Source organism: Carassius auratus, chromosome 34 (assembly GCF_003368295.1).
Source record: "Carassius auratus strain Wakin chromosome 34, ASM336829v1, whole genome shotgun sequence".
In the NCBI taxonomy this organism is placed as follows: domain Eukaryota; kingdom Metazoa; phylum Chordata; class Actinopteri; order Cypriniformes; family Cyprinidae; genus Carassius; species Carassius auratus.
In genome coordinates, this window is record NC_039276.1 from 2,588,997 (window position 1) to 2,616,097 (window position 27,101).

Genomic DNA, 27,101 nt, shown 5'->3' on the forward strand with positions numbered 1-27,101 from the left:
TATTTCAGTTTTAGATATAAATTTGAAATAAATAAGCTTTTTGTATTTTATATTATTTCAGGTAAAGTTTATTTTATTTTCTCATTTGTAAGTCTTTTTGGATAAAAGCATCTGCTAAATGAATAAATGTAAATATAATAAATGTAAAAAAAAATGGTTTTAGTTTTAGATTACTAAAATAACCCTGCTTTTTCACAATATACGTTTCCTGCAATGATTTAGGCCACGTCTCATTGTTCAAAGACAAAGAAGAGACTGAAATACTGGTTTGTTCTTCATCAAAGTTTACTTTTCATCAGCAGGAAGGAACTTAATAGCAGAAAGGTTAAAAGTGCCCTACTGCCTGAAATATTCAGTTATGGAAAGTGGACAAAGGGTGAGGCCCCAAAAATTCCAATCATATGCTTTAAGAGTTTACAACCTCAGTCACACAGCATATGCATGCTCAAACCTGATCCATAATCCTGAATCTGCCGAAAACAACTCCATCCCGTCATAGTTTACAGAGCATTCTGAAGTCACAATCATTGTTTGTCCAGTGGAAACTTATTCAGCATGCTCCATTGAAGCGGTGCGTTAGAGGACAGCTTACCATGATTCTGCAGTTTCCTCACACTCACAACAAGGGGGACCAGTGGGCCCAACCACAAGAGAGATTTTCTTTCTTTCTTTTTAATGGCTTTCCAGCACCCACAGACCTTGTCGGAGCAAGATGTTGATCTTGCCAGTTTTTCCTTTGCCCTTATAAAAACATTGAGAATGCTAAAAATGCTCACCGCTGACACCTTCTTCCTGCAGATCTGCTGAAAAGGTGTGATGACCATGAATGAAAGCATTATGTATGTTACACTTGCTAGGCTGCTGGAAAGACAAGCCCCCAGTGAGGTCTCTTTAATATCTCAATGGCTTCTCCTAAAGATTCAATGAGTGCATTAAATAGGCATTTATGCATTTGCTGATTATTTTATTTATTTTCTTCAAAATTACTAGCATTGCACATGGTTTCTGCAGGTTTTGTGAAGGTACATTTTAAGATTAATACCCTTTTAAGGCCAAGCTGAATTAAATTGAATGGATTACAGTTTGCCAATATGGTTTTCATGCAAATGTCTTCTATTAACAATGTCTCAAAGTTTGTAAATACAACTTCCAACAGATCTCCATTGATTTTAAATGCATTTTACAAAAAAGAAAAAAAAGGACTCTGCTCCCAACCACAAAAATATGGGGGGGAAAATCACTACAAAAAAAAGTGATGTAAGTAGCTTCATCATTATTGTTGTCGTGATTTTCGGCGTGATTTCAAGCAACAGGTGTTTTCATACCCCATTTACAATATGTGTTCTTGTTTTAAGCATAAACTCACTTAACAGTCTCATTTTCACAGATAACAAGACTTCATTACTTCGGTTAGCATCTCAGATAATTATATCCTCATTTAAGATAAATATATTTTTTTTTGCAACAAAAGAAAAAAAACTGAAGATGATATTTATTTATTGATGATTTGCATACCTTTGGTTCTGATTTAATAGCTTTTCAAGGCCTTAATTTGTGGAAGACTGAATTAAGACACTATTTTTTGACCTGCAGAAACTATGATTGCATTCAAAGATTTCATTTTATCAATTCATGCATTCCCTGGGACATCCAGTAAAAAAGTGGCTGGATGTGATGCAAAGGAAGTTTGATTGCAGAGGGTTGTTTGACGGGCATATTCCCTGCGGACAGACGAAACACAGATCCAGGGCCACAGCTGGTAATATGGTATAAGAGAGGTCACTCACAGTAAACACAAGCTGCTTAGAGAAGGTCTGGAAAGGCAATTACTCTCAAAGCATTGTGGGATGGGAAGATAGAGGAAGACAGATGAGATTGGGCGAAGGAGAGGGAAGAAAATAACACAGTGACTCTTGTATGTGAATCTTTTCCTCTGGATGCACTATTATTTCAAGCAAAACAGACCGTTTCCCCTTGTATACAGACTGACACCACGTCTACACCCTTTAAACTAAATAGCTCATGTTAGAATTAAGTCATCAACACTGGAAGGGATGGGCGATGAACTGGTTGAACCTGATAGAAATGTCCATTTCAATACAATTTGGTTAGTTTGGAAGAAATGAGTATCGTTTCTATTGCAGTTATGCAAAATAATACCATACTGTTATTTACTCACATTACTTAAGTTTAGTATCATATATACACACATATATACATACGTACATACATACATGCATACATATATTATACATACATACATATATTTACATACATACATATATTTGCATACATATACATATATACACACACACACACACACGCACACAAATACATGTATAAAAAATATAGAAATCTTAAATCTTATTGCAAATAATAATAATGCAACGGTCACGATCACCGTCTGGAGTGCCCACAAGCTCCTCCAGAAGGCACTCCCCTCTTGTCCTCAGCCATCTATTAAGGACTACATTCCCCATGATCCTCGGCCTGGACTCATTAAGGCTTCATTCATCACACATGACCCTGTTTGCTCTGGCTTATATAAGTGATGTCTTCCTATGCATCTGTGTGTAGTCTTCCTGGTGTGTTACTACTGCATGTCTGAGCACTTGTATTCTTGTTTTGGACACTCTTTGGTTCCTCTGTCTGGTTGTTTGAATTTTTCCATGGATTGGATTATTTTGATATCTTCGTGTTTTGGACCTTTGCCTTTGACTAGTTTTTAATAAAGACTGTGATTGGCTCTTTAGCCACGTCTTAGAGCAGTATTCATAACAGCAACTAAGCATATAATCATGCATCATATGCAATGAATAAATACAATATTTTATACTATTTATTTTATATATTACATAGACTTGACAAAAAAAATCATAAATAGAGCTCATCAACGTTAAATGGAAGCTTAATATATTTTACATTATCTTTGGTGGTTGCTATCAAAGTACAGTATTGGGTGCCCACTTGATGTCCAATTCTGACGTGAAACCTAAATGAATTTACAGAACTGCAAACATACAATTTATATAATGTATGTGTGATAAACACCACCTCATACAATCTGCTCAACAGAATCTGAAAAACAAATGGAAACATTAAACACTTCATCTCACCTGGAAGCCAATGAGACTTGAGCAGAAAGGAAATGTAATGGCGTTTAACAGAAGTGTACACACATTGAAGCAGCTCTCCCATGTCGAGCGCAAGGGGGATACATGCTACAATGGAGATATAATGTTCAAGTTGGGATTCAGGAGGCAATGGGTGATCCCCCTGTGACCCACGAATGACCCCATCCTCTACAGGTCACGCAGAGGGTCAATGCACTGCCTGATGAACTCTCACTCTACCATGTCACACATGTCCTGACCTCCACATTCCCACCACAGAACCGAGATACAGAACAGTCAAGGCCAACCAAACCTCTCCGGTCAAAACATCCGCCAAGCTTTTAGATAAGCAATGCAGAGGGGAAATGGTCCCGATCACAGGCTCGCAGGAATATGTTGTGCCATTTATGAGATAAGCAGACTGGAATTAAAGGCCTTGTTTAGATAGAAGACAATGAAATTCAAATCAACTAACCTTGTTGTCTATTGAGATGTGCAAGAATATACTGGGAATAAAAAGGTTGTGAAAGCCCTTATTAGAAAAGAGCCAACATTTACATACAGTAAAAGAGGGAAGTATTCCCCCTGGAGAAATAATTAAAAGCATTACAATGAATCTTTTCTCCTGAGATAAAGGGACACACTTGTCGGAGATACAGCAGCCAGTGTTTTCCCTCTCAGCCAATCACACGCACAGTATCGTCCAAAAGTCAAAAGGTGGCTAAATTCTAGACTACACAACACTGATCATCAGCACTGCTTGGGTTTGCAGGGTTTGTCTGCGTTATCGCATGGTGCCTTATGAATTACACAAATTATGTGACAATATTTGGCATGGGTACATATCAAATATGGTACAAAAAAAATCTAATAAAATGAAATACAAATTTATAACTTTATTTTAATAAATAAATACAATTTTTTTTACTTTCATTTATAGTAATGTAAATAATAATTCAACTAAAACAATTATTAATAGCATGTACATTTGTATTAATATATAGTAGTGAACAAATTATGTAACATAGAAATAAGTACTGTACATATAAAACAGTAGATTAATAAAAAAGATATATATAGAATTAAAATATAGAATTAAAATATTATACAACATTTAAGTAAAAACATTTATTCAAATAATTAATTGTAATGCAAAAAATAAATGCAACTAAGAAAATAATCATGAATAGTATATTAATTTGTATTATTTTAATTTTTATATTAGTATTACACAATATTTGACATCAGTAGATATAAAATACATTCATAAACTAAAATAAAGACAAAAACTTGATCTTAAATTAAGTAAAAAGTTAAATCATTAAAATATTGTAATAAAACAACATTTGTATTATTATGTAGCATTACATAAATTATGGAACAATGTTTGCAATAGGTAAATATAAAATGCAGTACATTAATAGTATGAAATAAAGTATAACAAAAACAATATTAAATACTTAGAATATTAAGTTAATTAATTATTATTATTATTATTCAGCCCCATTCCACCTCAGAATAATTAATAAAATACTAATTAAAATAACTGCTTAATTTATATTGAGTCGGTTCATAAGACTAATGCGTTAATGAATCGAAACTACACCGGCTAAAACAACACAATGATTCAGCTAAAAATGAGCGCAGGAAACACTGTCAGAGAATGCAGGCATTCAAGATACCAAATATCATGGAAATCCCAAGTGTCCAATTTCTACTTAATGCCAATGTCTGTCCTCGAGAGTCCAGAGCTGCCTTTGTACATGCAAGCAAGCACATGTGCATACTAGCAAACTCAATCAGCAAATGTGTCACACTTGAGGAACTCAACGTGCATCTTTTTCTGGAATGCAACGTTCAACAGGACGGAAGTAGTTTAACAAAACACTTCTACCCCTGGGTAACACAGGACACACACCAAACTAATCAATTTGGGGCATGTTCCTTTTTGCTACATTCTCCAAGCAGTTTACGGTCACTGCCTGCAGGCCTGACAGCACAACAAAGAGCCTCCATTCTCCTGTGTTCTCTGGAGTGCTGCCACATGCTCTTTTAGTGCTCTGAGAAACACAACAGAGAAATAAAGCCCTTGTATTCCTAAGACAGGAAAGGCGGTGTGAAATCTGGAGTTCTTATGTTCCGCAGACAGAGAAACAGCCCACTGAGTCATCGTGGAAGTGTTGAGGAGGCCGAAGTGTTAAATACAGCTGTTATAGAGAGAGAGAGAGAGAGAGAGAGAGAGAGAGAGTGTGGAATGTGGAGGAGTCAAGACATATGGTACGTATAGAATAATAATGGCATCTGCAGAGACTGGCTCTGTTCCAAATCATAGTGAGCTGTCTACATAGGCAGCATTTTAAGACAATGCACCCAACATAGGCCTTCCTCATTTTGGCCAAAGTCTAAAGCAGCAATGCACGCATCCTTCTCAGAGAAGATACTGCTAGAATGAAAATATGATTACTTTAACATAATAAAAACCTTAATCAAAAAAAAAAAAAATGCATGTACAAAACGTATTCCCATTCAAAAATTTGGGGCATGTTATTTGAAAGAAGTCTTTCATGCTCACCAAAGCTACATTTATTTGATCAAAAAAGTACAGAAAAAAAAACTGATATTATGAAATATTACAATAAAAAAAAAGTTTTTATTTGAATATATATTAAAATATTATACAAATATTTGAATATATTTTTATTTTTAAATGAATATTATCGAATGTAATTTATTTGCGTGATTTAAAGCTGAATTTTTAGCATTATTATTCACATGATCCTTCAGAAATCAATCTAATATGCTGATTTGCTGCTCAAGAAACATTTCTTATTATTATCAATGTTAAAAACAGTTGCGCTGCATCACACACACACATATACATATATATATATATATATATATATAAACTTTTTTTTTTGTTCATTCAAATTGAAACCATGATTTAAATATGAATAGAAAGTTGAAAAATTTACAAATTTATTCAAAATAGAAAACATTAAATGCTATGCACTTACAGTAACGTTTGATCAATTTAATGCATTTTTGCTGAATAAAAATTATTTTCACTCTCTCGCTCGCTCTCTCTCTCTCTCTCTCTTTCTCTCTCTCTCTCTATATATATATATATATATGTGTGTGTGCGCATGCGTGAGTTATATTTTTTTATACAACACATTTAGGCTGCCTACTGTACGTAGAAGAGTGTTCCAAACCATCAGTCTTGAGGTTGCATTTCAGTTAGGGCACTGTCGAAGTAGACCCGCTAGATTTTAGAACAGAGCCATTGTGTTTATTCTGCAGGGCCTGTCACCACACGAGAGTCTCATTGAAAGGACACCCTATTACTCAAGTGAGCAAAGGAAGCAAGAATTTAATGACTCTATAGTTTGGCCATTATCAAGCATGTTATAGCTACAACTCATGTCCACCGTATTTTAAGGAGACACACAGAAATTAAAATGTCAACATATGATTGTTAACATCAACATCAATAGCATTTACTATTCTCAAATTCATGCTTCCACATATTCAAACAGAATCTATGGTTTTTCATTATCAGGCATCTAAATTGAGAATAAGAACCATACCTGGGCTTGTACGTAGTATTGTTTTCTAGTGTGATTAGAAACATAATGAGCCATTATTAGCTTCAAATTGCCTCAAGCTGTAGCCGTCTGCACTTTCCAGACTAAACATTGTTCTGTAAGCATCTTTTAGTTGGGAGTTGTCTTTCAAAACCACCCTAAACCTTACATGGTAAACTGTACATACTGGGTTATTAACCATTCTGTTAATTCTATTGAGAAAACACCCATCCTGACTCCTTTCATTAGCAGCAAAGCATTCACTAGACAGAAACAACTGCAAGAGTTTCTGCACAATGTCCAGCACTTACTATAGACACAGCCTTAAATGGGATTTGCCAGGTTTTTTCTAGGTGATTTGTAGAATGTTATGAATCATTGCTAAGTAGTTCCTAGGGTGTTCTGAGTAGTTGCCGGTGCTGGGTAGACTTCTTACAAATTGTAATCCTTTACTGATTACAAATTGCATGACAAATATGCAATTGGGAAGTCGTGGCCTAATGGTTAGAGAGTCGGACTCCCAATCGAAGGGTTGTGAGTTCGAGTCTCGGGCCTGCAGGAATTGTGGGTGGGGGGAGTAACACAAACTTAGGTGCCCTTGAGCAAGGCATCGAACCCCCAACTGCTCCCCGGGCGCCGCAGCATAAATGGCTGCCCACTGCTCCTGGTGTGTGTTCACAGTGTGTGTGTGTGTTCACTGCTCTGTGTGTGTGCACTTTGGATGGGTTAAATGCAGAGCGTAAATTCTGAGTATGGGTCACCATACTTGGCTGAATGTCACGTCACTTTCACTTTCAAATATTGTAGTAATGTAATCCATTACATTAATATAATCAGACGACTGTTATGATTACTTTTCTATTACACATTAATTTAAATAGGATTGTACCATATTGACATAAAAATAAAAAGAGAAAGAAAATGTATTCCATTAACTATTAACAACATGAAGTGCATTAAACATTTCAGTACTTCTGCAAGGGGTTCGAGAGTTTAATAAAAAGATAATAATTAAAATCATTAAAATAAATATTTTTTTAAATAACAATCCATCCTAAAACACTTACTAAAAAGATTAAATATTTCAGTAGTTTTTCTGCATGTCATGTGACCATTAACCAGCATCAGAGAACCGTGAACATGCAAATGTGTTACTTATTGACTTACCTTAATGTATTTAATAAATTTAAATAACTAAAAAAAATGTAATTAAAATTAAATGTAAAAAAAAATAATAGTGATAATTAAAAAATATATATATGATCAACAGTCAATGCAGTGTTGAAATGTTGAGAAAACACTTTTTAACGAGTATTTGAAAATGCAATTTAATCTAATTACAACTACTTAGTTTTACATTATCCAGATTACATGTAATTACTACCCATGCAAGTTACTACACAGCACTGGTAGTTGCTAGGGTGTTCTGGCTTGTTAAGATAAGCCAGACCTTGACAAGAAAGCAGAACCTGAGGGATTTTTTTTCTAGTGTTCTGGTGGCATCCAAGGTGTTTCTGGGTGGTTTGTTGAGTGGTTTCCAGAATGCCTTTGTCATGCCAGCATAATAACATCACTGTTCTAGTACTGTAACTTTCATCACCAGATTGGATAGAACAGCTGTGTGAGCAGTGCTAGCATTTAAGTGTATGAATATAAAGAAGGAAAGACAGAGTGTGAGAAAGCATGGGAAACATCTGCAACAACACTTAAGCGGTCCCACACCACGTCCCTGAGGTGACACTTTGTTGTCAAAGCCTGGTCCTTGATGCACTGAGCTAACGACCAAATGACCAAAGATCACACAAGATGACATCATAAGTAAACATTCCGACAGTTCTTCACACCGTCGTAGCCATCCTTCCAACTCGGAATTCTGAGAACAGATGTCGAGAGTGAAAGGTGCCAAACTGCAGCAGCTACAAGAATCCTGCCAACACCTGCGAAGTTCCACATCTTGCTTTCATATTTGCAGAGATCAAGCTTAAATTCCTCTCATTTGTCAGTCTCTTCTATAACCATTCTGAGCTTCCAGTATATGAGCACATCGCTAAATGTGGGCACATCTGTAGTCACTGTACATTATTAGCAGGCTCACAGTTTCTGCACTTTCTTGAGGGGGAAATCTGTAAAACCGATTGTCAAAAGTGTTGTATGGAGGTGAGGTAGAACATTTGTATTGGTACATGGAAGCATCAATAAATTAGCCACAACATTTAAATAAACAAACAAACAAACATGCAAAGGATGTGTATGACTTTGAATGATATCAGGGTTTCTGCAAGACCTTTTTAAGGATTTAAATTAAAGGAACACGATATGTCAAGATGTTCTCTAAATGTAAATGCACAACTTCCAAATGACCTCTATTACTTGCAATTTGATAAAGAATAGAATATGGAAATAGCTTTCATTGTACCTTTTAATCAAATTGAACAAAAGTAATGATCCTTCTAAGTATTTTTGTCAAATTAAAATTCAAAAATGACATCTGAGGAGAAGACTTGGTTTCTGGGAAATTTATCAGAATTAAGGGAATTTAAGATTTGAATAATATCAGATTAATCTGCTAATGAGAGAAATCAACCTAATTCAAAGGGAAAACAAGTTTTCATACCCCTTTGACATATTTGTTCTTGTTTTAAGCATATACTCAAAAAACAACAACACTTCATATCTGTCAAAAGTAAGGATGTTCAGATATTTGTACTTGAAAACAAAACAAAAATACTGACAAAAAATAATAATTAATTTTCTGCAGTGCATGTAACATTAAATGCCATGGCTTTATGTTGGACTGGGTCTCAAAACAGATTTCCAAGTTTGATTTGATCCTGATTCAAGATTATTGATTCATTTTGTTTCAGATTTCATTAAACTCTGATTAAAATTTGAATTTATTCAACTATGATTTACTTACATATGTATATGGTAGCTATAATTTATTTTATATAGAAATGATCTCACTGCTTAGGCAGTGTTTAATTACATCTATCCACTTAGCAGTTTTTATTAAATATTTTTGTTTTTCTGATTTAGTTTTCAGAAAAAAATTATAAAAACAATTCTGAATATGACTCAAAGCTGGAATAATTCAATATTTTAAATAATACACATATCTTTTACATATTTAATGCCTTTTTATTAACTAATTTGCTGCTGACCTTTATTGATCCAATTCAACCATACTAATAAAAAATATATAAACTACTAAGATAAACGTTCTTCTTTTTTTATTGCTAAAGAGTGTTGAACTTTCTTCCTTTGTGTTCAACTGTACAGACGAGAATTTGCATTACTTTCAGTATGAGGCTTTTGGTGTGAAAGGGCTTTTACATTTGCCAAAAGTAGAACTTTTTATATTACAAGCAAACAAACAAGCCCAGCCCAGGTTTAAAAAAGTAACGCTAAAGTAATGTAAAACATTAATTTCAATAAAAACTAAGCAGTTACTTTTAAGCAGTTGTTTTTACAAACAATTAGTTACTTTTTTAATGAAGTAACACAATATTGTAATGCATTACCAATAAGATTCATAGAACACAATGCCCGGTTTAAAATACAAACAAAACTATAGCGGTTTTACACAAAATTAGATAAGTTTCACACTGATTCAAATTGGTAAATCATCTTTTTTGAATTGCTTATTAAAAAAAAAAAATATTGTGTTTGAGAATCGGACAATGTGTTTTATGGTTTCATCTTTCAACGTAAGATTGCTCTTAAGTGCCACTGGTGGGCCTGTTGACACTCCTTTTTTCATTGTCTTTTTTCTCTATCACATATCTCAGTAATACTCATAACTTACATAACACTAGAAAACTTAAAACCTCAAAATTCATCCTGTGAAAACCATTTTGAAATTGGAAATTGCATTACCATGGAAATGGTACTTTAATATCTTATGCCAGTCTCCTTCCCCTTAGTGGGTGGAGTCAGGAATCCAAACTTTTTATAATCTTGTCAAAATACATATTGTCAGAAAGGTCTGAGTCCCAAGATTCCATATTTGGTTGTTATTTTGTAGACGTAATATTCACAGAGATATTTAGTCATTTGTGACAGAAAAATACATTTTAAAAAAATTAAATTGAGTTTTGATGGTACATGTTTGTGGAATATCGCCATAAATCAAATCTCTCAGGAATCTACATTTTTCTCCAACGTTTTTTCCAACCTCCAACAAGTCCAACCTTAGGTCTGTATTCCAAAGCGTCCATGAATTATAACAATTTAAGTTTGAATTGTGCACTTTCACATCTATATTGAAAAATGGGGGGGGGGCATATATTTTTACCCAGATCTTTTGTACACACTCTAAGACACCTTCAAACTTGTGCATGGACCAAATAACCAAACCAAATGTAAAAACAGTAAAATTGAGTTGTGCAACTTGGCGAAAGGCTGACAATTTTGGATTTACAAACAGAGTTGCACCACAGACATACATCAATATATGGCCTGATGCCCCACAGTGCCAGAGAAACCAAAATCCTGCTCCCGAATTACACAACAACATCCGTGTAGTTAAGAGTCATGCTGTTTAACACAACAAAACTTTCTCTTCATAAAGCCCACAGGCAACACTAATCAAATATTTCTGGGTGGGAAATCAGAGCGTTTGTACGAGGCTCAAAAGTCTCTCATAAAGAGCCTTCAAAATATCAGACTCTCCTCTGAGGGATGTGCTCATAGACAACATGGGAGATAAAGTGTGTGTGTGTGTGTGTGTGTGTGTGTGAGAGAGAGTGAGTGAGTGTTATGAGAACATGCTGGAAAAAAAAAAATCTCTCCAGCCAATGGAATGCTGTCAGCTGACATCATCATCCGTTAGCTAAAACTGAACCAATGGAGCAAAAATGTCACGAGTCCAAAGTGTGTTAATAAAGAGCATGTTTGCTGCTAATGCATATGGAGGATTCAACGTCCAGATTTCCTTGCTCATAATAAAGTCAGCTAATCTGCCTCATGTGGTTTTCAAAGAGCGGTTTCTGGGTCTGGATTGTATATTTTACATTTCCTACACTTCTGATTCTGAGTCCTGCCCCACAGTCATGGATTATTACACCAGATAAGAACAACTGCCTCTAAGGTCAATTTTTACAAGCTTCACAAAGTCATTTTTCTGTAATATCCAGTCATAGCTAAGACCCTGTGCATCGCTATATGACTCTTGTCCAGTAAAGTTACAAATGCAATTCAATTTCATCGTCATTTCCCCAGCAAAGAATTGTGCAAGAGTCTCCCCTCCCTAAAGTTCATTTCCCATGACCTCCACATGTGTCCAAGAGCGTTTCTCAGCTCTGCTCTGCAGGCAGGAAATGCACCGATGTCAAAGGTCGAGGCAATGCCTATGACAACAGAGACTTTAATTACAGTCAGATCGTCTTGTAAACAAACATACAACTTGAGACACATTCAGACACACAACCTCCAAATCTTCACTCATAAACAGCCCAGTCTGCAGCGACAGATCACACAAACACTGTTCCTGCCCAATGCATCAGTCATTCATTTATTTTCAGTAAGATTGTTTATTCCAGATCTCATATAATTTTTCTTCACATAGAGCTGGAATGTGCAATCAACCCCTTTGCAGGTTAAAAGAAAACTGGAAAAACTTGCAGAAAAAAAAAAAGACAAACATTAGCTAACTTTTCTCGTCATTCCACATAATCTTTAAATATGAAAGAACAAAACACACATATCGTATCTTTCAATTAAATTTTCCTATCAGACTCAAATATCTACACCTGTTGTATAACTGGGAAAGTTCTTCTCATGTCCTTACTTTCTATCGGTCAGCTTTCTGCAAAATCCCTTTACTAACAAAAGCCAGTTCCTTAATGACATCAACCTCCAGGAAGTGACATCATTCATTTTGATGGTTAAACAACAGCAGAAATGTCAGTACATTTTAGAAATTGCCACAAAATATCCACTTTTAAAGCATTCCAACCTATCTGATAAACAGATTTGATTCCGACAGATTTGAAAAATCTGTAGGATAATATCAAAACTTTAAAATATATTCAAAAACAATATGAAAATTAACAATGACAAATTTATTTTATACAAAATATTTCCATCCTCTTGACTGCATGCCATTGTAAAAATAACAAAAAATATATATATATACAAATTTAAATTTTAAAGGAAATACTTCCTTAATTTACAACACAAGCATATTCATGTCTTTACAAGTTCAACACAAACTAAACAACACAAATGACAACTAAAGAGATCAAACTCAGAGCTCATGAGTAAATCTGTCAGTGCTTACGGTGTACCTTCGTTCAGGCGGTCGGCTATGTGCGTCGCCATCCATCCTGCAACCTGCACAGCTCTGAAATCCCTGGCACTGTAGGATAGAAAGCAAACACTACTGACTCATGGCACAGCCTTAAGGGAGTGCTGACAGATGGAGAGGTTAAACTAGAAGAGTCAGTTCTGCAGAAGGTGGTGCATGCCTTCCCATCTTACATACCACTGTGTCAATAATGAGCATGGTTGGCTTGTTGAAAAAACAAACATCTTGGTCTCAAACAAGTCTGGATTAAAAAGCTGGCATGCTGGTCTCCCAGCTGGTTTTAGAAGGGCTTTGGCCACCTTTCATCAGGTCCATCTTAAAGACCAGTTTAGGCTCTTTTAAGTTCTTTCAGCAGGGTGTGAAGGTGTTTTCCCAAGGAGGGAGGATCTTTACTGTCAGTCAACATTTTATTTAGTCACAGCTACAGATATGAAGGTTTTTTATTTATTTATTTTTGAAGCATGGAGTACTACCTCAACTGGTGCGTTAGATTAAATAACTTGTGATCAATGGCAGTAAAATACTTTATTTTATCAAGTTAGTCTAATAATATGGTATTTGCACAAACACGATAAGACCAGAGTTAAAATAATATTTATTTTATAAGCCACACAAACTTGCAAAATGAACTTAATAGACAGCGATCACCCTTAAGTTGTGTCTAGGGATGCACGATAATATCGGCACAACATCGGTATCGGCCGATAAAAGCTTAAAATGACCATCATCGGTATCGGCCGATATGAATATTTCTGCCGATGAGCCAAACCGATATTCTCCAAGTGAAATAATTGGCCTGTTTTTCAGATGTGAATGTCTGTCTACGTTTGTAAAATAATTTATGGTAGAATCAGTACAGAAGAGATACATGGATTTCTCTTCAGTAAAATTAAAGTTTAAATATATCAGTATATATATTTGTATATATATCGATATCGGTATCGGCATCAGGCAAAATTATTTTGAAAATATCGGCATATCGAATATCGGCCAAAATCCAATATCGTGCAACCCTAGTTGTGTCTCATGGAAATGACAACTTTGGCATTTTGATAACTTCCTTTTGTATTCAACACACACACACACACACACACACACACACATTCGTACCAGTTTAAATAGGCATGAGCTTAATCAGACGCAAACTTTGCATGGCTGACTGTCAAGAAGTTGTCAAAATAATCACTTGAAGCCCTACTAGCTTGACAGATTTGTAGTTATATTATTTATTTTTTTAACACGCCATGCCTACCTTTATTTAAAAAAATAAAATAATAAAATGAATTAGCCACTATGACTTGCGTTCAAGTTAACGCAAGTTCGAATCCCATTTTCCAATTGCTTTTACAAAGTCAATAGTTTAAACAGAAATTAACTTGATGCTTTTTGGGTTGCTGTGAAACTGTAAAAGTCATCATTCAAGTCTTCTGAAGCACTATAATAGCTTAATAAATCAGCCATGATTTGCGTTCAAAACAACTAGAGTTCAAATCCCGATTCGATGTACGTTTGTTATGAAAACAGCAAATAAAAGATGTCAAAATCAAGTCTTCCGGAGGTCTACAATATTATGACAACATTGCATTTCTGTAATAAAATATTGCTTTAATCAAAATGACTGATTACCTCTAACATGATTGAGAAAAAAAATGTTTCTAACAAATTATCGGAAAGTTTAGCGTTCCAGGCGACTGAAGTTCGAATCCCGACTAAACATAGCATTTTTATAAAACAAGCAAAACGGCACATAAACTTGACAGTAGGTGATCACTAGGAAGAAAACGTTATGTGTTATCCATAAATCCCTTTTTGTTTCACGAACAAATTAGTCATAATGTTTTGAATGAGCATGACGCCTCAAACGTACCTTGTTCGGCCTTGAACTTCGGCGCGTCTGTCAGCTGTCATCAGTCTCGCTCCCGATACGTCAAGACAGCATCATCAACAACAACAGCTTCCGCAGCGCATCTCCAGACTTAAAGCACTGCTTATAGGTCCCTGCATCACTTCTGTCCCGTCACCCCCTTAAAATTCTGCAACTCCCACGATATTTTCCAGAGTCCTGCCCCTGTCAACAGGCTCTCCTCTGTTTCTGTTCAACCGAGAGGAGACGGCAGCCCCGCATATTCAAGTCATGACACGATGAGTTACAGTCACTGCCAGCCCCCCATCCTCACACTGGGTTCAGAGACTGTTCACACTACGGTCTGAAGGTGGAATGCAAATTTGCATGTCGCCCCCGACTAGAAAAGTCTCCACAAAGTAGTGAATGTGCTAAAATCCCACGTAACACCATGCAATACAGTTTATATGAGTGGGAAAATGCATACTAAAAACTTCTCAAACGCAGCATAATGTAAATACGGTTTGGATGTGTTAAGAAAATGACTCGACACCAGTGATGATTATTTATTTAAGCACGTTATCTCGAATTTTAGATATACAGCAGGATACAGTGCCTTGACGTAGCGGAGCATTACTTGCAAAATAGCGACATCTAGCGATTGGAGAGATGTAGTGCATGGTTTTACCAGATTAAAAGAAATGCATGTTATTTACTCACCCGTCATATCGTCCAAAAGTCGTTTGCTGTCTCGCAAATCTAAGGAAAGGTTCTAGAGAATATTAACACACACATTTTCCCTACAACAATATATTCGAGCGAGTGGGCTATATTGTGTTGCTAATCCAAGAAAACTTTCAAAAAAGTGGACGCGTGCCTTTTGGTGTTGCACTTGTCCAGTCGTCTTATTTTCTTCTTCTTCTCAGATTTAAAGCATTATTCCAACTGTTGTCTATACACAACAAACTCGTGTATTTTGAGGAAATACTGCTCTTTAGGTCTAAATGCCTGTGGCATTCACATGTAGCCTATCTAATTTGGGGTGGCCTCCAAGTCTTAATTTAATTGTTTATGAATCTCAAATCATTTGGTTTGCGAGTCGAGTCTCGTGTTTTCATCTCCGGTTACGCAACACTAACCAGACACTAACTAGGCCAATTAAATTGAACTCAGCAACAGACGAGCATTACGGGAGGATTTCATTTTCTTCTCTTTTTCTGAAATTGGTTAATGTTTCATCCACATCTCAAACTTTGACAACATAATGTGATGGCAGTTTAAACATGTTTTGATTGAGTAATTCTAGAACTAATTTAATAGGTAGCGTTTTATCTATCTCAAATACAAAAAGTTAAATTATGTCCACATTTTTATTTTTTTTTTTAATTTTTTTGCATAATTTGACAAAATTACAGATTGGCAGAAAATGCCAAACAGTATAAATAGCCTATACTTCACGTAATGTATCCTATTCCATAGGGTTCCTTTGGTAAACAAGCATGCTTAAAATGAAATAAATTCAAATAAATAAATATAGCTTTAAACATACAAATTATTATTTTTATAATGGATTTTCAGAATCTGGCACAAGAGTAAAACTACTAATTAAATGTAAAAAAAAAAAAAAAAAATTCTTTCATAAATGTAAATTTCCCCTAAACCAAAACACTGCTTATGTGATGTTTAATCCACTAGATGGCGCCATCGGGCTTCGCTGTCCTCGTCTGAGTCGCGTGACTGACGTTCTAATGGTCAAAGTGCGCTGGAACTTGGAAGTTACTGGAAAATTAATTAAAATTACAAAAATGTATTTAAATTCGCTCTATGGCGTTTTTATGAACTAAATTAAAAAAGTTTATGATAAAAGTCTATTAAGATATCTTTTGCTTGCAAGGTGAATTTAAAGTATATTCTTGAAGTGCTTCATATGCTTCATAAAGATATTTGTCATTTCTTTACTACTTCACGTCGATATTTTACAGTATTGATGTTTTATTAAAGAAAACAAAAGATAAGGTGACAAATATGTCTTTGAGTTGGTCTTTTTAACTCAAGACTTTTTGACCATACTGTCAGTTAAAATCTAAGAGTAGGCCTATATTCATATATAGAAAATAAAATCAAGACAATATAGGCTACTTGTCTATTATTATTTTTTTTTATTATTATTATTATTTTTTTGCTATCTATTTTGTCAAAATGTGCATATTTTTTAATTAAAATCAAAAGGTGTTCCAAACAATAGCCTACATCCCAGTGATAAATAAATAAAAATATAAAAATAAAAATATCTATAATCAATAGAATTAAAACAAATTATGAAATCGTCGTCACACCTTTCTGGTGTCGTTGTCAAGTTAAGGATTTAGGACTTCTACTATGGAGAAGCTCAAGTTTTTAACATTCATGAGTGAATGTTCTCCATTGGACGGTTAAGATGGAACGTCTGCACAGTCTAATTAATATTCATGAGGCAAGCCCTCGCCAACTACAGGTGAAGTGAACGAGGCAGAGTTGGCATTACGTACTTAATGCCATATTCATACTTATATTCATAAACCCAGTCTCAGACATAGTACGACTGGTGGATTCGTGATGTATCTAATGAATAACCGGAAGCGCTCGTCTCTGAGATCTCAGGCACTTCGCTCTCTTTGATCAGTCTCTGCGATTGTTTTTTTGTTCTTCTCGCAGGAAATCCCTTGGAGTTTACTTTCTTGGTTAAATTTGCCCACACTGTCCGTTTTCCTCCACCTTGTTTCACTGCATCAAGTTTTGCTCCTGTGCGCTGGGGATTCATTCATTTACCAGCAATTCGGATTTCTGTTGGAAGATGGTGAGTAGATCATAAAGTACTGATAAAAGCTATTTAAAAAAGCTATAAAAATAATTAAAAGTCAATAAATAAATGCATCCGGATGTAATTGAATAACAATCCCACGTCTGATGCATTAAAGAGTTATATGTCTAACCAGGATATGAAAATAAAATTTGAGGTAGTCTAAGTTTGTTTGTTATATTGTTACTATTGCAAAAGTCTTTGGTTTTAGATTAGCCTATTTTCTCATTCAGTTGACAGTATACAATGTAACGAGCACTCCTGGATTTATTTTCTTTCTTTTTTTCAGTAATTCGTAATAGTTTAGTTGGCTGTGATAGGCTTACTTTTCTATTTCTGTATTACATACAGTATGCTAAGTCATTGTTGTCATAACAGCATCAGATGCAAAAGAAAAAGTTATTTACATATTTGTACATTGATTGATTTGTTTGGTTTTCCGACATCCATTTATACATGTCAGCACTGGTCTAGACTGCGCCACAGGTTTTTGTTCTTTTAACGTATAGAGCATTTTATAATACTTCTAATGCATTTGATTAGCGCACTGTTTAAACGCATATAAACTTGAAAACGATGTGTCGAAGCGATCCACTTCTGCTTGTTTTTATTTTCACAACGTGTGTTTTTTTGAGAGACATGTCAACTCTGGTTGACGCCCTGAAAATCCACTCTTCCAGTGATTGCTTCTTGAATCTGAGGTAGAAGAGATGCCACAGGATTACAAAAAGGTTAAATCAGCTCACACGATGTATTATTTTTGTAATAGACTGCTAAACCGCGTTTAATTTGACTTTGGTATTGAACTATGTGCAGTTCGACTCATTTTCCGGAATCGGTTCTTTCGAACAGTTCAAAATGAATAGCTCATAATCTCTGAATTTCCGTCCTGGCTTACTATTATACGATCAATTAAACCAAAATCTTCTCAGTTTCTAGTTATAAATACATAATTATAAAATAAAACATAAATACTAATACTAATAATACTAATAGGCTAATAATAATGTTTTTAAATTGTTTATTGTAACTCCATGTGTTTCTGTTCCAGTATGTTTTAGATCCGATTCGGCTCATAGGTCTACAAACAAAAATGCAAAAAAAAAAAGTCTAACCAAATTCATTTACATAAAATAAAATGTATTTACATATTTTACATCAATGCACGTTTTGTTATATGATGTTGTATGCACTGGTTTATGAGTCAATGGTCATACAAAGTCGTAAACAAATTTTCTTCAATGAAAAAGGCTTTCACTATCAGTTCACTCATATAAGTCGGTTCATTGAGTCGTCAATTTATTGATTCGAAAACTTATTTGACTCGACGCATTGTTCACTTTCCCAGCAACTGATTCGTGTATCTTTGGTGAAAGCATTTATTCAACGCATGTTTTATAAGAGAACTAATTTTTATTTGACTGCAACTGACTGAACAGTGGTTATTCATGAAGAGAGGTATGGATGGTCAACCGTCAGAAAGATTTGATCACAAAGAATAAAGTAATTTAATAGATTTTTTGATTGATTGATTTTTACAGGAGTTTCTTCTGCTCATCAAGGCTGCAGTTATTTGATCAAAAATACATGAAAACATTTTTATATTGAGAAATATTGTTATGTAAAATAACATTAACATCTAATTTGTTCCTGTTCCTTACTTCAGTGTCCCATGATCCTTCAGAACTAATTTTAATATGATGATTATTGCTGGAAACTGTTGTGCTGCTTAATTGTTTTGGGGAGCCTGTGATACTTTTTCTTTGATGAATAAAACAGGTAAAAAAAAAAAAAAAAACATTTTTTTAAAATATAAATCTTTTCTAACAATATACAGTTCAAAAGTTTGGGGTCAGTAAATTTTTATTCTTTCTTTATTTGAAATAAATAAATTCACTTTTATTCAGCAAGGATGTGTTAAATTGATAAGAAGTGATAGCAAATATTTATTTTATTAGAAAACATTTATATTTAGAATACATGCTGTTCTTTTTATTATCATAATTTTTTATTAACCAAAGAATTCTGAAAAAAGTATCACAATTCCCCCCCCAAAAAATTCTAATAAATTTGCATATTAGCATGATTTCTGAAGGATCATGTGACACTATTGATTGATGGAAATTCTGCTTGCATCACAGAAATAAATTATATTTTAAAGGATATACAAATAGAAACCATTATTTTATATTGTAATAACATTTTGAAAGATTACCGTTCTTTTGATCAAATAAATGCAGTCTTAATGAGTATAATAGACTTCTTTGAAAACATTACAAGTCTTACTGATCCCAAATTTTTGACTGGTAGTTGTTTAGCTTTTAGTGAATCATTTCTAATTTTTGTAGACAGTAGTTTAAATTGTAATATTAGACAGTGCTAGTTTTAAGCCATGATAAAGAATAATAAAAGAATGATATATGCAGAGCTCTACTTGTCATTCCTCATCCGATTACAGTCTAATGTTCATATGTTTTCTTTGTTTCTTTGCTTTTCATGCAGCCCTGTCAGATTTCTATAGAGTACTAGAATGGCACAGTGTGAGAATAGAAATATGGTTTCTCCAGACTGATAAAGAACAAATCAGCTGGTCGTGGCAGCTTCAGTGTCTGTTGTCAGGTGTATTTGTCTTGCAGAGGAGTCAATATGTCACGAGGAGAGATTAGAGGCTTTGAGCGAGAGTCAGGTTGCTGTTGTCAATGGTAATCGTCTGATGAATATCATGTGTAATTAGGAGTAACCTCAGCCAGCGTTTAGATGTTGACTCGTGGCTCTGTTTCAAGTTTATTTTTGCTCTTGTTTGGAGACCCGGGCCTGTCAGTTAGGTCTTCGACCTCTAATTAAAATGAATGGTGAGTCTGGTGGGAGTTCAGATGTGGTCAACAACCTGTTAATCTCTCAGAGGACGCAATGTACTACATGCAGATAATTATCTGGATTTATTACATCCTTAAAGTGCTGCTGAAGCTGGTGTCTGTTGCAAACTCTTCATGGTTGGTAACAGGTGGGCCAAAGTAACATAATGATGCTGCCTTCTGGGTAATTCGGCTCTGAATCTCAGGTGAAAATTGCCATTTGGCCCCCTTCTACAAAACAGTGGATTACTCAGAAAATATACCTAGTGGTATTTAATGTTTTGGCTCTCATCACTAAACATGTTTATCATTCTTCAGGAAACTAAATCTAAATAAAAAATTTGAGCCACGGACATTTCTAAAATTTTGTTGATTTGACATGGAACGACCCTTTAAACAATAATTGCTGAACCTTAAAAGACAGAATTGCTTTTGTTGAACCCATCTTTTCACTTTAATTCAGTTTATTCTTAAAACAATTGTGTGGAGTTTGTGGTGGAAAACTACATTACCCATGATGCTATACAGAAAATTCCACCAATCAGAAAGCTCCGCCCACTACGAAGCACAGCGAATGATGCAATAATTAACTTTGCCCTCAAAATACTTAAATATTTATTTATACGCATATTTTGCAATAAACAATATATATTGTTTCTATAGAAACAACCAGCATTTCCAACATTAAATTAATAGTTTCATGTTTCATGTCATTTTCATCCATGATTGTCTATCACAATGCTTCATGGGATTGCAGTTCTTTCCCTCATTAAAGCCAGTAAGTATACAGTCTTGTACATTTTACTTTTTTCAAATACCTTTTTGCTTCAAATCAAAGTTTTCCTCAAAGTTTGTTGGATTGGTTCATGGCTTATGACATTTTATTTTATCTATTATTATGTTTATTTTTTTTAGTGGGCGGTTGTGTGTCTAATCAAATTACTTATGTATTAGTAAAAGGACCAAATCTCTGTATAACATTTTTTTATCTCCATTTCTCCAGCTTTTTTATAGATGGGCTGGTTTATGGTCAATAAAAAAGACTAAAGTTTCAAACCCAAAGAGATATTCTTTATTAAAGTTAAGACTCATCCACTCCCCCCCTGAAAGGCCTCGTTTAAACACGCCCCCTACATCACTGTGTGGGAAGATTTGCATAACACCACACAAATATTCATGCAAAGAAAGAAGTGTAACTTTGATTCTCGCTGTTATGAAAGCAAAAGTACTTTGTTTGGCCTTTTAAAAGAGGACACAACTAAAAATCAATGGTTAAGTTGTATTTACAATACTGTTTCAGAACAGTTCAACCCAAATATTTAGATGTGTGAAATGCATTTTATGGAGGACTGTTTCCTGAATCTGGGACAAAAAACTACAATACCATCTGTTCTGACTCACAGTCTGTAAGTACGTTTATATATGTAAAGGATTTTTCACTGATGATTCAAACATTTCATTACACCAACTACACCTAATAATGTTCTTTTAAGTAACATCATATGACCCCTTTAATCAGAAAGAGCAGGACTTGCTTCTTCAAATTGTTTTATGCCATGATATGAGAAATAATGTGTTATTCTGCAAAATTGGTTTTAAGCATAATTGGCATATTAATGTGTTTTTGGGGCAACATGTAATGAAAAAAAGAAGTGTAACAATGTTAGTAATAATTGGCAAGATTTTCATAATAATATATCATATTTCATAGAATATTGAAATATCATTTATTTCCCTATTCATATGTTATGTCTCCAAAAATGTGTAATAAAAATGCTTTTAGTCCTGGTGTCCTCATATGAGGACATGTATGAAATCAACGTCCTGTTTCGTAACAGAAAGTCATATTTTGATTTGAAACCCCATAACATTTTCATGAGATGTTGACACACAATTTAAAAATTTGACAGATTTAAAATTATGATTACAAAATATTATCAGATTTTCATAAGTGTCACTAAATTAATTTCAGACATTTCTGATGACATTTTTGGTATATCTGAAAATCCCTGAATGTGCTCTGTACAGGACATCCAGACCTAAAACTGTGGCATGAACAGTCTTAGAGAAATTCACAAAAATATTATAATGTCCTCATATGAGGCCGCAGGGTCTTAAAAGGGTTAAATTCGCTGAAATTCACATTAACCAATAAAATGGCATTTATTAAAAACATTTAAATTGCTTTTAGTCATTTAAAACAAATAAATAAATTGTATTGCATTTCCTAATCCCTATTTTACTATCTTCTGCACAGAACTTGATGCTAATAGGGATTGGAAGGAAAGAAAAATGGAGAGAATTAAATTTTAAAGGGTCCTGTAAAAATAGACCAGGAAAGAGACGTGAATGAGGATTGGAGAAGATAGATGAGAGATTCCATGTGGAATAATTCATGGGATATTGTTCATTAAATTGGGAGAGCAGATTGCAGGACAGAATGTGTCTGTTGTGCTTCTGTCTTTCTGAGAACAGGATAAATCGAAAAGACCAAGAACTGGAAAGAGTACAATTCACATCTTACACTCTTAAAACAAAGTTCTTTATTGGCATCGAGGGTTGCATGAAGAACTTTTGACTTCCATGGAAGGTTCTTTATAGTGGAAAAAGGTTCTTTAGATTATTAAAATATTAAGAAAAAGTGGTTCATTTATGAACTATTCAACATTTCACTGAAAGGTTCTTCATGGAACTTAAAATTATTCTTCTATGGCATCAATTAAAAAAATAAAGGTCAGATAACTTTAGAGTTAGACCCCAAGAGACAATGTTTTTTTATTTGTTTTTTTATATATTCTAATGGTTTGCTTAATTTCACCAGTGTTGTTTTCTGATCTGCGTCTTTTCTTTTCTGCGTGAGATTGATATCTGAAGGAAATTATGTCTCCTCTTAGGGCCCCGAAGAAGGATTATGATATCTTAATGCAATTAGGAAATTATATCTGAAAACGATTATTGGTATTACAGAGGAAATGTCGCAGGACCGGTGTCTGGCTGTGTGTTTCTCACGTGTGGCTTCACTGTTGTACCAGGTTCTCTGCCTTGATTGAGATCTTTGTTTGGTTTCTGGAGTGAAATGGTCTCAGAATTGGTTTATCACCCTTGTGAGCTCTTAATGTTGAGGGATTTACAGTGAAATCCTATCAGAAGAGATTTTTTTTCAGTGGTTAGGCTTATAGTGATTTATCTGAAATGAGAGAAATCATCTCTTACTTCACTAAGTGGTCTTGAGGTCCCATATTCTGGGAAGTGACCACACTGATTGAGCATACGGTATGAACACATTAATTGCATGACTTGCCTTTTTTTCCAGTTTTAAAACAATTTAGTTGAAATTCATGCAAATGTTTCAAAAGGGCCGTCTTTTATTTTGTTGTTTTGAGCTCAACATTAGCCTATTTGGGGCATTTGACACTGAATGTAACTGAAATACATTTTTCAAGCCGGTTGAATTTTAACTTGACATTAGGGGTGGGCGGATCGATCTAAATATCGATAGCATCGATGCCAACACTGGTATTGGTATCGGATCGATACAATTGTAAGTGAATCGATATTTTAATTTAAATATCTCTCATCTACGTTCATCATACTTTGCTCGTGTCTTCTACCTATACAATCCTGAACAAATGCTGCTTTCACATCCTGGCCCACTTAGCCACTCCTCCCCCTCCTGCTGCTCTGCTGTGATTCGTTGTTGTGTCGTCACGTGACTCACTGACACAACGTGCTGAGGAGCAGCGAACAGAGAGTGAGCGAAGCTGAAAGCACATTCAGAAAGGGGGCTCAGGGAATGTAATTGCACAGGTATATTTGTTCTTTGTTTGTTCTTCAGTAATAATTGTGTGAACTTTATTTCATTTGCTTTTAAAACCAGAAAAAAGGGAGAGATATTTTTTATTCTTTATTTTTTTATTTTATTTTAAAAGGCTGTAAAGAAATCATTCTACAGTGCTTAATAACTAATAATTTTGTGTACTTCAATACATTAATAAAAAATATTGCCTAAATAATTGATCATTCATTCACCTCAGAAATAATGACATAGACCTACTGCACTCCCCCCTACACAAAAGTTGTTTTTTTTTTTTAAAGTATTGGTATCGGTATCGGCAATACTGACCCTATATGTATTTGGTATCGGATCGATACCAAATTTTGCGGTATCACCCACCACTACTTGACATTAGCATCTTAAAAACAACACTACATGCAAGAGTTTAAGTTACACACTGTATATTGTGTTTAGACTTTATACTTTATTTCTGCCAATATTGTTGGATTGATTGCATTGACACTATTTGAAGATGAATGAACTGACTTTAACTGAATTGACTGTTTGTTATTGTCCTCTTTCATTTTATTGCCTCTTATTGGCCATTGCATTCACACTCTCAACAAACACAGTATATATTTGATTGGTTACAATGCTCAGCGCTGTAAAAACACATTTTAAATTGAAACCTTTGATGCTCTTCAAATGTAGGTATTGACTAGAAGAACACTAGCTCTGATGTTCTTTACTTTACAGTTTTCCAATACTTGACTATTAAATATTTCAAAGTCTTTCATAGTTTGTTAGTCTAGATTTTTATACATGACTTGAGCATAGGAAGCACTTCATTTATTCTACCGTTGTCAAAAAAAATTCTGATTTGAAAAACCAATTTTGGCAAACAGTTATTGGATTCCTTACCCCATGCCCCATAGCTGCCTTGGGGAGTTACAAATATGGCCGCTAATTTGCAGTACCTTAAAAGGTATTTCTTTCTTTTTTTAAGCTTTTGAGTGATGCAAGATTAGCACAATGCCTCACTCTGACTTGGTGGGCTTTTTCATTTATTATTATTATTATTATTATTATTTTTTTTTTTTTTTTTTTTTTTTTTTTTTGTAACTGATCAGATGTCCAGTTTCCTGTTGCAGACAAAAATCAATCAAAATCCCATGGAGTGAATGTTCATAATGTTTTTAGGCTTTGATTTGAACCTTCAGACCAAGGTTGATAAAACACTTTGCCTTTACAGTATTTGTATTGAACATCTTGAAATTTGAACACCTCAAAGGGAAATTCAATAAAATAAGCGGGTGGTTATGTAGTGATTATGGATTTGGCCTTGTAGTCTGAGTGTTTAAAACCTAGTTTGGGGGAACCTATGAACTAAATATGTATGAAGTCATCCTTTGTCACATAAGCATGATGTGTGGTCAAAATGCTTATCGTTTAATCAAAAGCAAATTAGCAGCTTAAAGGCTGAGTAGAGGATTTGGTTCAGAATTTTTTTTGTTATGCTGTTTGGAAGTCTCTTCACATCCTGATAGCAATCACTAGGTTAAGTGCTCTAGATGTGTTTATATGTGCTTACATGAATGAGACATGAGGTAATCTGGCAGCATTGCATTCAAGCCTCCATCAACGCGCCTCTCATCCTGGCGCTGGTCATGTGTTTTGGAGGAGGCGTGGCTTTGGAGAGTGATTTGCAGGGAGGGTGAGATCGTATGCTCTCAAAGCTAGCTTGCTATTGATAGCCTTTCCAAAATCACCTACTCTACCTTTAACCAGCAAGACCATACATAACACCATGGGAATTTGCACTAAACTTAAGTATTTCAATATTATATATGTTAAATTAAATTTGCTTAAAATATAACATTTATTTAAATGTAAATGATTTTAATCAATTAAATGAATTTAAATGTAACAAGTATATGTATAATTAAGTTAAGTTTACACACATTTCATTAGATTTACATTTATGCCTTTAGTGGATGTTTTTATTGAAATCAGCTAAAACTTTTTTTTTTAAGAATGTGTATTTCCTGTGAATCAAACCCATGAGGTATTGCTTGTACAACACTCTACTTGTTGAACTACATGAACATAACTTTTTAGTAGGTTTAAGCTTCTGTTTTATGTAGGGTGGGACTGAAAGGTATTTGTGTGGTATAAATAACCCTGATTATTTGAGAGCTCTGTTTCTGATAACTCTGATGGTTTTGAGCGGCAATGCTTTTTCTCTTTGTGGTTCCGGAAGGATTTTATAGAAAGCTAACCTTGCAGTAACCGATCATATCTAATGAGTTTCTTTCCCTCTGACTCACTCTTTCTCTGTGGTTCTACCAGTTGTTTCTCATGCAGACGTGTAGAGAATCACTCTGAAGGCTCAGGATGAGAAAATGGCGCATTCGTTTACTCCACCAGGACCTAAAAGTTTCCATAAGTTCACCCGTGAATCTCTTAAGGCCATCGAGAGCCGGATCGCTGAGGAGAACTCCAGAAAGTCCAAGGACAAGCATGAGAGAAATAAAAACGACGAATGCAGGAGGAAACCCAACAGTGGCCTGGAGGCCGGGAAAAATCTGCCCTTCATATACGGAGACGTTCCCAGAGGATTGGTGTCCACACCACTGGAGGACCTGGACCAGTTCTACAGCAGTCAGGCAGTGAGTTTGGATTTATACTTCTCTACGAACCCATGAGAGTCCACAGGTACTGCGAGGGGTACAAAAAAAAATACAAAAATCCTGTAAACTAGTTTAAATCTTAGAAAAATGTCAAA

General features: G+C 34.6%; 2 protein-coding genes across 4 annotated transcripts in view; one reads left to right on the forward strand and one right to left on the reverse strand.

Moving 5' to 3' along the window:
* The window catches only part of LOC113052936 (cordon-bleu protein-like 1), a 41,544-nt gene extending 26,401 nt beyond the window's left edge, over nt 1-15,143 (reverse strand). Inside the window, exons 1-2 of one of the 3 annotated variants that reach the window (XM_026217431.1) lie at nt 14,872-15,143; nt 12,985-13,055 (exon numbers count right to left, since the gene is read on the reverse strand). In XM_026217431.1, coding sequence (XP_026073216.1) covers nt 12,985-13,022 — 38 coding nt within the window. In that variant the 5' untranslated portion in view covers nt 13,023-13,055; nt 14,872-15,143. The remainder of the gene's footprint in view (nt 1-12,984; nt 13,056-14,871) is intronic. The other 2 variants (XM_026217429.1, XM_026217430.1) reach the window with 2 other exon arrangements.
* A 2,217-nt stretch (nt 15,144-17,360) lies between these two features.
* Nucleotides 17,361-27,101, forward strand: part of LOC113052937 (sodium channel protein type 1 subunit alpha-like) — a 45,340-nt gene continuing 35,599 nt past the window's right edge. Inside the window, exons 1-2 of the mRNA XM_026217433.1 lie at nt 17,361-17,683; nt 26,666-26,985. Coding sequence (XP_026073218.1) covers nt 26,719-26,985 — 267 coding nt within the window. The 5' untranslated portion in view covers nt 17,361-17,683; nt 26,666-26,718. The remainder of the gene's footprint in view (nt 17,684-26,665; nt 26,986-27,101) is intronic.